This window comes from Mesoplodon mirus, assembly GCF_964341445.2.
Source record: "Mesoplodon mirus genome assembly, chromosome: 4".
NCBI lineage: Eukaryota > Metazoa > Chordata > Mammalia > Artiodactyla > Ziphiidae > Mesoplodon > Mesoplodon mirus.
This window is the reverse complement of record NC_138979.1, coordinates 33566056-33578764: the sequence shown is the minus strand read 5'-3', so window position 1 is coordinate 33578764 and position 12709 is coordinate 33566056. Positions and strand designations below refer to the sequence as shown.

Genomic DNA, 12709 nt, shown 5'->3' with positions numbered 1-12709 from the left:
ACTCAACCACTGCGCCACCAGGGAAGCCCTAGTTTCACTTTTTCATCACTACTTCTTTTCCAACCTATCACTTCCATTCTTGTGTCCCATATTTTGATTCATTTCACAAAAAAGCACAGTCTTCTGCAAGTAATTTTTTTCCAGGAAGTATAAGTAGATGGTGCATGTCCGAGAAGGTCTTTCTGTTGCTTTTTCATATAGGAAAGCAGCTTGGTTGGTGGAAATACTCTTGGATTACATATTTTCCTTCCCTTCTTTTTCCTTTTCTGTTAATTTTTTTTTCTACTTTGTCATCTTTATGGGAAAAGGTCTATGTTTGTATAATATTAAAATTTCAAATGGGTTTCCCAGAAATGCTGTGGGTATCTGACCAAATAGTTCAGGCTTATCTGAGAGGAAGACGAACTTTTGCTATTGTTTCCTCTCGCTGGATGAAATTACGATTCTCTATAAAAGTCGAGGAAATACCGCTGTGGGCAGGTGGCACATCTGGATGGCTGGTGGGAACCACCAGAGGGGAGCCTCCCCGTCATGCTAACAGGTCTGTTCTCTGTTGCTGCTCTCAGTTCAGGCAGCTCCAGCGTGCTCCCTACTTTCCTAGCATCTGGTTCACAGCCACGTGGGCATGAGGGCTGGGGTCTTCCACTACAGGTGCTGGCAGCAGGAGGCCTGAGATCTGCTCTCTCCCAGCGGCCCGGGGCCTCTCTGTCTTCTCTGTGGCCCGTGCTGACCCCAGTTCCTTAGTCCTAGGAGGACGCTAATGGGGGTCCCTTCCCATTACTGCGTTCCCCATGCTTCCATGGCGTGAGTCGGCCGGTTTCTCCCTTCAGCTGATCCCGATTACACTGTATCTCACGGATCAAATGAAAATGGAATCTTTTCCCTGAATTTTGGAACTGACAAAGACACTTCCAAGTTTTATATGTTGCTGATCTTGGCGGCAGTCTGAGTGGGCGAGTGAGGCAGATGCACATGTGGGTTCCACGTGACACCTGAACTTTGAATGGCACCATTTTCTTTTTAAAAAATATTTCTTATACCATTTTATTTTTTATTATTTATTGATTTTTGGCCGCCCCTCGCAGCATGTGGGATCTTAGCTCTCTGACCAGGGATTGAACCCGAGTCCCCTGCAGTGGAGGCACAGAGTCTTAACCACTGGACCGCCAGCGAAGTCCCAAGAATGGCGCCATTTTCTCTAACTGCAGTGCTAACACAGGTGAGCACCCCAGTGACCACCATGAAGGATGAGCCGTGGAACACCCATAGAGTGGAACACTAGGCAGGCGGTAAATACGACTTAGACCATTTAATAATCTAGAAAGATGTTCATAATGAATTGTCATGTGAAAAAGTAAGCTACCAAACAGCAGAAGCTCGATTTTGTATATAAAAAGATTTCATATGTATAGAAAAAGACAAAAAGGACTTTTAAAAAGTTAAAAAAGATTAAATCTGGGTGGTAGGATACTGGAAAATTTTTATCTTCCTTTTTACTGCATATTTTTGTTTTAAAATGCAGTCCTCTCTGCATTAGAGATTACTTTGAGATTCTTTTTTTAAAATAAATTTATTTATTTTTGGTTGTGTTGGGTCTTCGTTGCTGCACGCGGGCTTTCTCTAGTTGTGGGGGCTACTCTTGGTTGCAGTGCACGGGCTTCTCATTGCGGTGGTTTCTCTTGTTGCGGAGCACGGGCTCTAGGTGCGTGAACTTCAGTAGTTGTGGCCCGTGGGCTCAGTAGTTGTGGCTCATGGGCTCTAGAGTGCAGGCTCAGTAGTTGTGGTGCACAGGCTTAGTTGCTCCACGGCATGTGGGATCTTCCTGGACCAGGGCTCGAACCCGTGCCCCCTGCATTGGCAGGCAAATTCTTAACCACTGCACCACGAGGGAAGTCCCAAGAGATTTTTTTTTTTTATAGGGACATGTCTTTGTCTTGATAAAACTAAATTCTACCATGATTAATAGAGCTCATTTATTCCAATTCCTCAAATTTTGAAGATGAGATGTCACAGGCCCCAGGTTGGTTGCCCCAGGTAACGGGTAAATGAGAGGCGAGGCCAGGAGTAGAGAGGATCCACTGGGACCCCTGTATTTGGTGCTACTTTTCTACCCTATAGAAGTCGCTGTAAATTCACCCTCAAGGGTGGCTGCCTCCAAATGGCTGGACGGCGACTATAAACCCCACAATCTCACCTCAGCATCCTTTGGAAACTTACATGCACTGATTCCTGCAAACATCTCGGCAAACCGCGGGTCTCTTTCCTGGGAAAAGATTGAGTCTGCCTTTTCCACAGACTTCCCGGCCTCGTGAACCCCGGCTGGTAGGTTGGAGACAGGAACCTGTTTGCACATGAAAACACAAGAACATCCTGCGTGTAAGGTGCAGAGCAAACGCTCCCAGCGGTCACCTGTTTGCCTCCACCAGGTCCCCCTCCCTCAGAACTGCTGGCATCTCAGCCTTCGGTGTTGTGTAGGGCAGGAGCTTTTCTGTACAGGAAAGCCAAGAACGGACGGGCGGGGGTGTGAACGAGAGGTCACAGAAAGGTCCCTGGAGTCCCACTGATCACTTGGAGAGAGATAAATAAAAATAATCAACCTAGTCTAAATATCGGGAAAAGTGAACATAAAGTTTAATTGGAGAGAGAGGCCAAATACCAACACAAGCTGCGGTTTCTCCCGCAGCGGGGGCCTGGGGAGATGGAGAAGGAAAGGGGACAGGGCAGTGAAGTGGGAGACACAGGCTGTGACTGGACAAGTGTGCTGAGAACAGAGGGTCTCAGACTAAAGGCGGGAGAAGCAGCGAGAAGGCTGCAGGGCTGACACAGTTCAAAGCTGTGCTGGCTTAGGGTTAGGCTTAGGCTTAGGCTTAGGCTTAGGGTTAGGGTTAGTTCCCACACAGCCTCTGCATCTCAGTACCAGTAAGTCCCCTACATACGAACGAGTTCCGTTCCGAGAGCATGTTCGTAAGTCCAACTTGTTCGTAAGTCCAACAAAGTTAGCCTAGGTCCCCAACTAACACAGTCGGCTCTCTAGTACTGTACTGTAATAGGTTTATCATACTTTTCACACAAATACTACATAAAAAACAAACAAAACATAAAGAAGACCTTTTTAATCTTACAGTACAGTACCTTGAAAAGTACAGTAGTACCAGCTACATCACCGCTGCTTTTACGCTTGCTTCCAGGCATCGTGGGCTTGAAATAAAGATACTGTGCTACTGTACTCTCTACAGTACTGTACAGTACACAAAAGCACAGTCACTTGTAGAGGACGCACGCATGTGACAATGTACGCCAGACACGTGAGCTAACTTCCCTGACTGGACGTGTGAACGCACGTTCGCATCTTTGAAAGCTCGCAGCTTGAAGGTTCGTATGTAGGGCACTTACTGTGCTGGCTGACCGCGTCTCCTAGCGCTTCCTGTTTTACACTCTTCACGGCTCGGCTCGGCTCTGCATGGAAGAGTCACAGCCGACCCCCCGCCCCACTCCGGGGACCAAAATGCTTTCTGCAGGGTGGGTAGAGGGAGAGACAGCACCTCTTGAGCTGAGGGGCTCAAGCTAAGGATTGGATTTAGTCCGCAGTCCTTTGGTTGGAGACAGTTCCAACTGGGAAAGTGCTTTCCAGAAATTCACCTGCGGTAAGTCGTAGGATGACAACCCGTCTCTCTGGTGCACCTCCAATTCCGCCTGCTGCTGCTGAAGCTGCCTGGGAAACAAGGAGTAAGCAGTCACGAAGAAGAGAAGTGGTGCCGACGGGGCAGAGCCACAACTGTCCCCACTCCCCAAGGGCACAGACGGCAATGCCCAATGGATCTCTCAACTGTTCTCAGTTATGACTGATTTCATTATTTTTATGTCCCAAGTCAAGACCCCAAGCCTTGTCTTTCAAGTGTAGGCTGCCACTATTTAGGAAATAAGTTTTGATTTATGATTTCATTTTATGCAGGGTAAAAGACACCAACGCTAAAAGAGAAAAAAATTGAAGGCAAAATTCAGAAAAGCCCAACGATGCGGTTGGCTTCGGCCAACGCTTGCTTCCCTGTAAGCTGGTAGGAGGTGACATCATCCCATCCAAGTCTCACGCTAAATTTTCACAGTGGTTACTTTACCCCACATTAAAATTAGGAGACAGAAGTCGAAAGAGGCCAAGCGGTTGTCCCAGTTGGCTGACCAGCAAGTGGCTGTGACACGACAGGGCCAGGATCTGACCTCACGCGTCTGACCCGGCTTGCTCTGTTCTCTGCATGGTACCGGGATGCTTGACTTGGGAAAGCAAAAGACTACTTAGAGGGAATGGTTGCTTGACGTTTTAAAGTATGGAAACTGGGTTACTTTCAAGGCACAGTGAGTCCTGCAGCTCAGAGCCTAAAAAGGGGGCAGGATGACCCTTAAACACCAACAAGGATGTCAGGCAAAAACTTACTGGCAAATTGCTGACAAAAATCAGTCCCCCACCCTTGACCATGCATCAATTTAAAGGACATGAACAGACCATGCAAGCATAAACAAATATGTAATATGCAATATGTATACATGTAACATGTATACACATATAACAAGCAAGTAATTAGGGAAATATTTTCACCACTAAAATAAACAAAATAAGTGCAAATTAAAATAACCTCGAAGTATAATTTTTCACCTACTAAGTTGGTAAAAACATGCTTAGTGTGGTGGCTTGGCGTTGAAACCACTCAGCTCACACCCTGTAGGAGAAGCGTGTGTGGATACAATCTTCTTGGAAAGCAGTACGGCGGCCACATTAGGGGGTACGGCCAGGGCCACACCCTTCCCTTCCAGGTGGTCCCCCTGCTGCTGGGGTTTCTGCTAAGGAAATGATTCAGGGGCAGGAAACAAGAGCCATCCACATAAAGCTGGCTGTAATAGGGGAGTGGCTTGGTAAACTACGTATATTAATTTGCTGAGGAAATCCTCCACGGTCACCAGCAGTGGCCACTGTGAAGACCGCCTGGAAACACCAGAAGGTGTGATAAGAGCGTGTGGAAAAGTTCCGCACGAAATGTTACGGACGCTATGATTACGGCTACAAACGTTATGTCCTATGTGGGTGAACAAGATTTGGAACATGGACAAAAATATCTTAAGTGCTTGCATTAATCGGACAGATTTTCGTTTTCAATATTTCACTATTTTAAGGCAAGAATGATCCTGGGGGTCCCTTTGTCCATCTTCAGACATCAAGCTTTTCTCATCCCTGGCCACGCCCTGGACAGGGAGGTAGCAAGACCGCTGGAGGGACGGCTCACAGATTCCCCCCCGCCTTTACTCGGGGTGTGAGGTGCACGGAGAGCTCACTAGACACTCCACGGGGAGGAACGGAGGGGTGGGCTGGCGTGGGTCGGCTCAGTCAGGGGAGCAGGTTCCTGCAGAGGGGCCACTGCGAGCTCGCAGCGGGGTAACTGCAACCTGAATCAGCAACCGAGGATCTGGAGGGCCCCCCTCGGAGGAGCGGTGTAGTTGGGCCAGGGGGAGGGCAAAGACGCCGGCATCCACTGTGCAACCGCCCCAGCCCTCTGCTACGGCTCTGCACTCACGCAACTCAACGTTAGCCTCACCGTGAGCTAACCCTCGAGGTAGATATTTTAGAAACTCCCTTTACAAGTGGGGAAACTGAGGCCCAGAGAGGCTACTGGGCTGCAGAGACTGGATGGCGCTCTTGGAAGGGGTGATCAAAGAGGGTGTAGGGAAGGGGTTACTTGGCAGGTGTGGGACAGTGGTAAGGGAGACTCAGCTTGGATACTGAAGAACCCCTGGGCTAGCAGCAGTGGGGGGAAGTCCAACTTCCCCCCGGGCTGAAGGGGCAGTGGGGGCCGGCAGGGATCAGCTGCCTGATGCCCGATGCAGCCTCCGCTCGCCTTGGGAGGTGGCCGGCCTCCTCTCACCCCACTGTCTGCAGCCTGTCCCTCCACTGGCCGGACAACTGGAAACCCTCTCGTTCCTGTCCACAGAGTTCAACGTTGGCCCTTCCCAGGCACACAGCAGGGCAGAGGGTGGAAACAAGGTCTCAAAGGGCAAACACGAACGTCAACACAACTGCCAGGCTGGTTGGTGGTGAAGACTGAGAAAGAGACTTTCTAACTCCGAGCGCGGAAGCATTCCTTTTCCTGACTATTCTCAGCAACTAGGAACGGAATGAACAGAGGGGTCTGGTCCCCAGCTCCCCAGCTGGATCAGTCCCTAGTATTGATCCATCATCTCAGACGGGACACTGGCCAGTCTCTACCCGACCGCCACCATCCTGGGGAGCTTGCTACCTTCCAAGGCAGCCCGTTCCATTTGTAGACAGAAACACTATAAAAAGTCCGTCCCCAAAACAGCCCAAATCTACCTTCCTACAACTCCCAGTTTGAGTTCCAATTCTGCCCTGGAGAAACACAAAATAACTTGAATTGTGCTTCTCAACTCTTTTTCTCAGCATTCAAAGAGAGGTACGGTCCGAACACTATTCACTCCTCCAGCCATGCCTTTCACTTGGTGCCCCTGGCGTGTGTGTCCCCTGTAAGGGAAGACATCCTAGAAAAGGACCCCAGTTGGAGGACCCAGTGAATAGTTTATTTGGAACTAAGCCCGGGTGAGCCATGTCTGCAGTGAAGTGTGCTGAAATGTCTACGCCAAGCTCTGTGCCAGGCACTGGAGAGAGGATGATGATTCAGAACCTATGTGGTCTCTGCCCTTGGGAACTGACAACCTCCAGAGGAAAACAGACAAGTTGGCAAGCAATTGTGGTATGTTGAGTTAAGGCCACGACACGGCAAGAATGAGGTTCTATCTGAGCACACAGTATGTCTTCCCACCTTGGTGTGAGAGCCCAGGGAAAAGGTTAATAATAAAACCAGCATCCTGAGATTGCCCACCAGGCAGTCTAAGCCTATGCTTGTAACACCAGGAAACAGGAGCACTAAAAGTAATTTTCCAAAAAATGGATATTTCAAAAACATTTTAAAGAATCGATATAATCATCAATAGAAAAATCACAACTTTCTATGTTTTCTTATTCGTACTTGACAGTTTTGTTTTCTTTTATTTTGATTTACATCTTGAGGGCACCCTCATCTTTCATTTGCAGGGCCTCTAAAATCCGAGTGTAGTACCCAGAGCCAGTACTTCGCTACTGTTTTCACATCTCTGCAGAAGTCCCATTTTACAGATAAAGAAATTGAGGCGCAGTGACACAGGTCTGTGTGGTGCACACAGGACTCAAAGCCAAGTCCGTCTGGTTGCAGACCCCGCACTCTGTCCCACAGGTGTAACAGGAACCATCATGTCACGCCTCCCATTCCAGAGCTGTGGGCCCCACAAGACACCACCTTGAGCCACCAGGTGGGAGAGAAAAAAAGACCTGTGCTTTGGGATTTTTGGAGCAGTGAACTCCCCTTCCTGGTGGGAATCCGTGGACCACCCTTTCTTCCTTTCACAAGTTTCCCAGGGCCCAACCTTCAACCCACAAGCATTTTTCCAAGAAATAATGACGACTCCTACCTTGTGGCTCAGCCTTGGTGTCCAGCCCAAGCACAGAATCTTGGTGAGTGGGCAGTTGTGCTGCTGTGCCTGGCGCCTGGCTGTGGGGTGAACAGGGCAGAAACCCAGACCTCTCCATTCACCCTGCTGTGTACCCTGGGGCTGGTCTGCGATGCAGGGAAGATGGGCTTCTAATTTGCACAGAAGTGTGGTCAGGGCCTGAGGCGTTACGATGGGAGTTTGTCCTCAGCTCTGTTCCTCTGGGGGCTTTGAGACCACAGAAAGCAACTTTCATCGTAGAAGGAAAATAAAGTCTCAGGCTTGGCTGGCAAATCCCAAGGATCCTAACCTCACTCCCCCTGTGGTCCGGACATCAGATTCTCTGTCCTGGCCTTTGGTTTCCGCTTCCGTCGCCGAGTGCATGGGGAAGAAATGCTGACCTGCAGGCCGTCCCATCCTGAGAAGAGGCCAAAGGAGCTTTCTCGGACATTTCACGGCAACGGAATAAAAATAAACCTTGGTGTGCTTGCAAATTCCAGAGAGGGAGAGACACGGCAGCTCGGCTGCAAGCTGACTGACAGTGCACGGGAGGGACCTGAGGGAACCGGGCTCCCACTGCCCCCGACCGCTGCCCCCTGCCCCCTGCCCATTAGCTGGGGGACTAGAGCTGATGATTAGAAACCAGACGCAGCAAGCCCAGGCTTCCTGTCAGTGTGGCCTCCCTGCATGGGAAGGCGCAGGATGTTGGGCAGATGCTGTCAATTTATCTCTGACGCTCCCAGAATGGAGGTTTTTTTACTCAGCCTGAGTAAGTGAGCAACCAGCAATCAGGGGGACATTCGGGGGCAGCGTGTGATCGCACCCCTGGGTGTAACCAGAAACCAGCTTGGAGCCATCTAGGGGCTGGGCAAGCTCAGCTGACCAGAGCGAGGCTAATAATACCCACCATTGATTGAGCGCCGTCTGCATGCCCATTGTGAAGGACTCTGGGTGCCTGTCAAGGGGTTTGGAACTGTTCTGATCAGGGACAGGGCGCAGTGTGAGTGTGGTTTTAGAGAGATGGCGTCTGGGGCCGGACGGAAGGCAGGAGGAACCGGTCAGGAAGGAGGATGGATGCTCACCCAGGAGATGGCAAAGGCCTGGATGGGGTCATCGGAGAAGGGGCCAAGGAGGAGAAGGAGGGCCAGAGAGGACCCCAGACGGAACCTGTGGGCCGCTTCTCTGCCAGGTTGTCTGTTGCAGGTGGATGAGAGGGCAGGACCCAAGACAAGTCCCAGGATGGGGCTTGGTGACAGGGTGTTTTGGCCCCTTCCCCTTCTCGAGGTTCTGCAGAGACCAGGAATGACACCTTCCCTGTAGGTCTTCTTTGCTTCCTTTTACTCCCTGCTCCCACATCCTGCCAACTACCTGCCAGGTGGGCTGGGCCCGAGACTGCCGTCCCTGAAGACGTGGGGATGGACGGCGGGCCCTGAGACGCCCACCGTGACTATGGGCGTGGTGGAGTTTCAAGGACACACATACACAGGCACAACACGCAGCTGTGGTTATGAAGACCCACAGTGACTTTGTAAGGGGCTGTCACACAAACAGGGCTCAGACCCAGCAGATGCAAAGGGCTGCCTTCGGTCCCCGCTAAGGAAAGCACAGCACCTGGGTCGTGCGAATGACCCCTGCACCAAGACGCCCACGGCTTGTCTACCTGAAACAGTGTCGATCACTAGACACTAAGACGTGGGCACGTTTCAAAGTGGCGCCACCAGTGTGTGAAATGGGAGTCTGTGTCTTCTGGACTTCGTTCCATTTTCCTGCATCGACGTAACAGGAAAATAGGCAAGGGTGACAAAGAGGCCTTCTTTTCAGCAGCTTCAAATGCTAACCATTAACACTCCATTTCCCTGGGAAGTTTCTTTTGGATGCTCTTGACTGAATGCAACTGGGTTTGCAACTCCCCACCACCCCCTGCCCCCCGCCCTGCAAGCACAGAGCATGTAAGGACCTTTCCATAACGAGTCTGCCTACTGCTGGCGACGTTTAGCCACAAATTTGAAGCAGGGAGGACCGTTCTCGTGACAGTTGTCACTGCCCTCTACTGTCCACAGTAAACATTTCCTACCATCTCTACCCACTGAAGACCTTTTGGTCCAGCAGACAGTAGTTCAGGCCTCTGCTGTGAGCCCATGTGCCGAGGGACATCGTCACCCCATCTAACCTCAGTGAGCTGCCAGGAGCAATCGTCCTGAGAAGAGATGTAGGGACAGCCCTGGGGACAGAATGTTCTGTTTTGTCAACGATGTCTGACTTCCAGGAAAATAAATCAAAACCTCTGCCTGTGACTGCTTTTAGGAGGAAGGGCTTCACTTTCCTTCCAGGCTCCGCTGCAGCGCTACCTGCTGGGGATGCTTTCTCGGAGGCCCTGTGTGGAAGCGTGAATTCTGTCTACGCTGTGCCCTCATGATGGCGTTTTTACCTGTCCCCCGCTCCTGCTGCCTACTTCTCACGCTCTCCACGTGATGGGAGCCTTCCGGGGGGGCGGGGTGGTAGTGCTGCAGAGACCAGAACAGAGGTGTCCTGAGTTTACTGGACGCCTGGCACAGTGGTCAGTGACTACCCACTGCGTTGAACTGAGTCGCAACAAGGCACATGACCGTGATGGCTGAAGCTTGTATTCATGTTAGAAGTGAATGAAAGGTGAAAAAGGTAAAACTACCAAAAACCCCAAAAAAGGGAGTTTCAGTCTCTTCTTCTGCCCTAAGTCTAGAGGACTCTGCCTGGTCCCCAGCCTGGGACCATGCTCTTTACTGCAGAGGGAGGCCCGCACTTGAGCAGCTTCAGTGACAGGTGGGCTATTCCCGCCACACCCTCAGAGGTTCTCTTGCAGCAAGCCACAGACATCAGGCACCACACACGCGACAGGCAGGGATGAATGGAAGAGAAAAGGGACAGGATCGTAGCAGGAGGCACCTTGCACTAAGAGCCAGTCAACAGGTTGGCATCAGAGGGTGGGGGCTTCCCTGGTGGCGCAGTGGTTGAGAGTCCGCCTGCCGATGCAGGGGACACGGGTTCGTGCCCCGGTCTGGGAAGATCCCATATGCTGTGGAGCGGCTGGGCCCGTGAGCCATGGCCGCTGAGCCTGCGCGTCCGGAGCCTGTGCTCCGCAACGGGAGAGGCCACAACAGTGAGAGGCCCACGTACCACAAAAAAAAAAAAAAAAGAGGGTGAACGTTCTAGGAGAGTGCCCACGGCTCAGAATGCGTGGCCGGCCTGCCCATTTCCACGGCTTCGGGCACAGGCAGCTGGTGGGGCTGGAGAGGGGCCGGGACAGGCAGGGGGAGCCTGCAGATGAGCTGTGGCTTGAACAGGTGCCGAGCAGGTCTGTTGCTCTCTCGCTCACTTCAGCCTCATCCCCCGGGGCTCCCACTGCCCGTCCCTGGCTCCAGGTCAATGAGCACACCTGTTACCTTCATCCTAGGAGCTCCTGGAGGTCAGGCCTGTGTCTCACCTCCACTTCCCCTGTGTAGAACGAAGAAGGAGCCATGGGATCCTGAGCCCTGCCCGTCTGACTCTTCCTCCTGTTTCTTGAGATTCACCATTTTCCCCAAGGCCAGGGCGGGACATAGGCCTGGCACTAGCGGGTGCCGCTCGGCTCCCTCTCCTGCCCAGGTCGGGGGAAGTGGGAGAAGCAAAAACCCCTCCATTTGACTGAGTTTACCAAGCAGTGACTAGACAAAGTCAGTTATTAAAACATAATAACATTATCTTTTTGCATACCTGGATCTACAACTATATTTACTCCTGTTATTCTCACCACCAGCAAAGTCCTGACTAGAACATGGAGGTGTAAGAAGAATCAGAATCAAGTAAGCTAAGGGATAAGATGTAAAGAAAGAGGAGTCGGGACTTCCCTGGTGGCGCAGTGGTTAAGAATCTGCCTGCCGATTCAGGGGAGGTGGGTTTGAGCCCTGGTGTGGGAAGATCCCACATGCCACAGAGCAATGAAGCCCATGCGCCACAACTACTGAGCCTGTGCTCTAGAGCCCGTGAGCCATAACTACTGAGCCCATGCGCCACAACTCCTGAGCCTGCGCTCTAGAGCCCAAGAGCGACAACTACTGAGCCCAGGCGCCACAACTACTGAGCCTGTGCTCTAGAGCCCGTGAGCCACGACTACTGAGCCCATGCGCCACAACTCCTGAGCCTGTGCTCTAGAGCCCGCGAGCCACAACTACTGAAGCCCGTGCGCCTAGAGCCTGCGCTCTGCAGCAAGGAAAGCCATGACAATGAGAAGCCTGTGCACCGCAACAAAGAGCAGCCCCTGCTCGCCGCAACTAGAGAAAGCCCACGCGCAGCAACAAAGACCCAATGCAGCCCAAAATAAATAAATATATAAATTAATTTATATTAAAATAAAAAAAGAGACAAAAAGAGGAGTTGGCCAGACAGTCTGGTAAAAATGATCAGTGAGAACGAGCTATTGATGGGGTCCCTGGTGGCTGCTGGGCAAGCAAGTTAGCAGAGCTGGGTGCCACAGCCAGGCTCTCAGGGGTCAAGAAGAGATGCATGGTGAGGGGGCTCCAGTACAGACAGGTGGCAGGGCCAGCTGGGAGGAAAAGCAAGGAGGATTGGCAAGACAGGGTTTTTCCAAGATCAGGAAGCCATGTGCCTAGGTGAGGGCCTGGGAGGGAGGCTGTGGCGGGACTGGACGAGAACCCAGGGGCCACGGGAGACAGAGGATGCACTGGGAGCTAGAAAGCAAATGGAGGGCTTGGCCCTGGAGGGAGAAGCCAGCAGAGCAGGAGTGGAGGGGATGGAGACAGACCCCCACATGAACAAGGAGAGGTTCACGCGGAGGGCCCTGGCTTCTCTGTTCGCTGGAAGGCCACACGATGTGCGCAGGGTTCGAAGGAAGCGCGCACTTAGCGGATCTGGGGCAGCCCATAGAGAACAAGCCAAGAAACCCGAGCAGCGGCGGCAGGTGGCAGAGGGGTTGCGCCGCCTCCAGAGCATTGGTACCGACTGCTGCAGACCCCACCGCCCAGGGCTGCTACTCCACCAGGGCGATTCACACACACTGTCTACGCACAGGATCCAAGGCCAGGGTGGGGGGGTTCTGTTATTTTCCCCATTTTACAGATGAGCAACTGAGGCTTCAAAAGAGCAGGTGGCTTGCCCAGGTGGGAGCTGGGATTGAAACCCAGGTCACCTGTCCTCTGAGGGATCTTGTGTG

General features: G+C 51.9%; 1 protein-coding gene across 7 annotated transcripts in view; it reads right to left on the bottom strand.

The window, feature by feature from the left end:
• ARNT2 (aryl hydrocarbon receptor nuclear translocator 2) overlaps positions 1 to 12709 on the bottom strand; it is a 192503-nt gene that overhangs the window by 24380 nt on the left and 155414 nt on the right. For all 7 annotated transcript variants that reach the window (XM_082619590.1, XM_082619592.1, XM_082619588.1 and 4 more), the window contains 2 exons: positions 3640 to 3712; positions 2218 to 2341 (listed from right to left, as the gene is read on the bottom strand). In XM_082619590.1, the coding sequence (XP_082475716.1) occupies positions 2218 to 2341; positions 3640 to 3712 (197 nt within the window). The remainder of the gene's footprint in view (positions 1 to 2217; positions 2342 to 3639; positions 3713 to 12709) is intronic.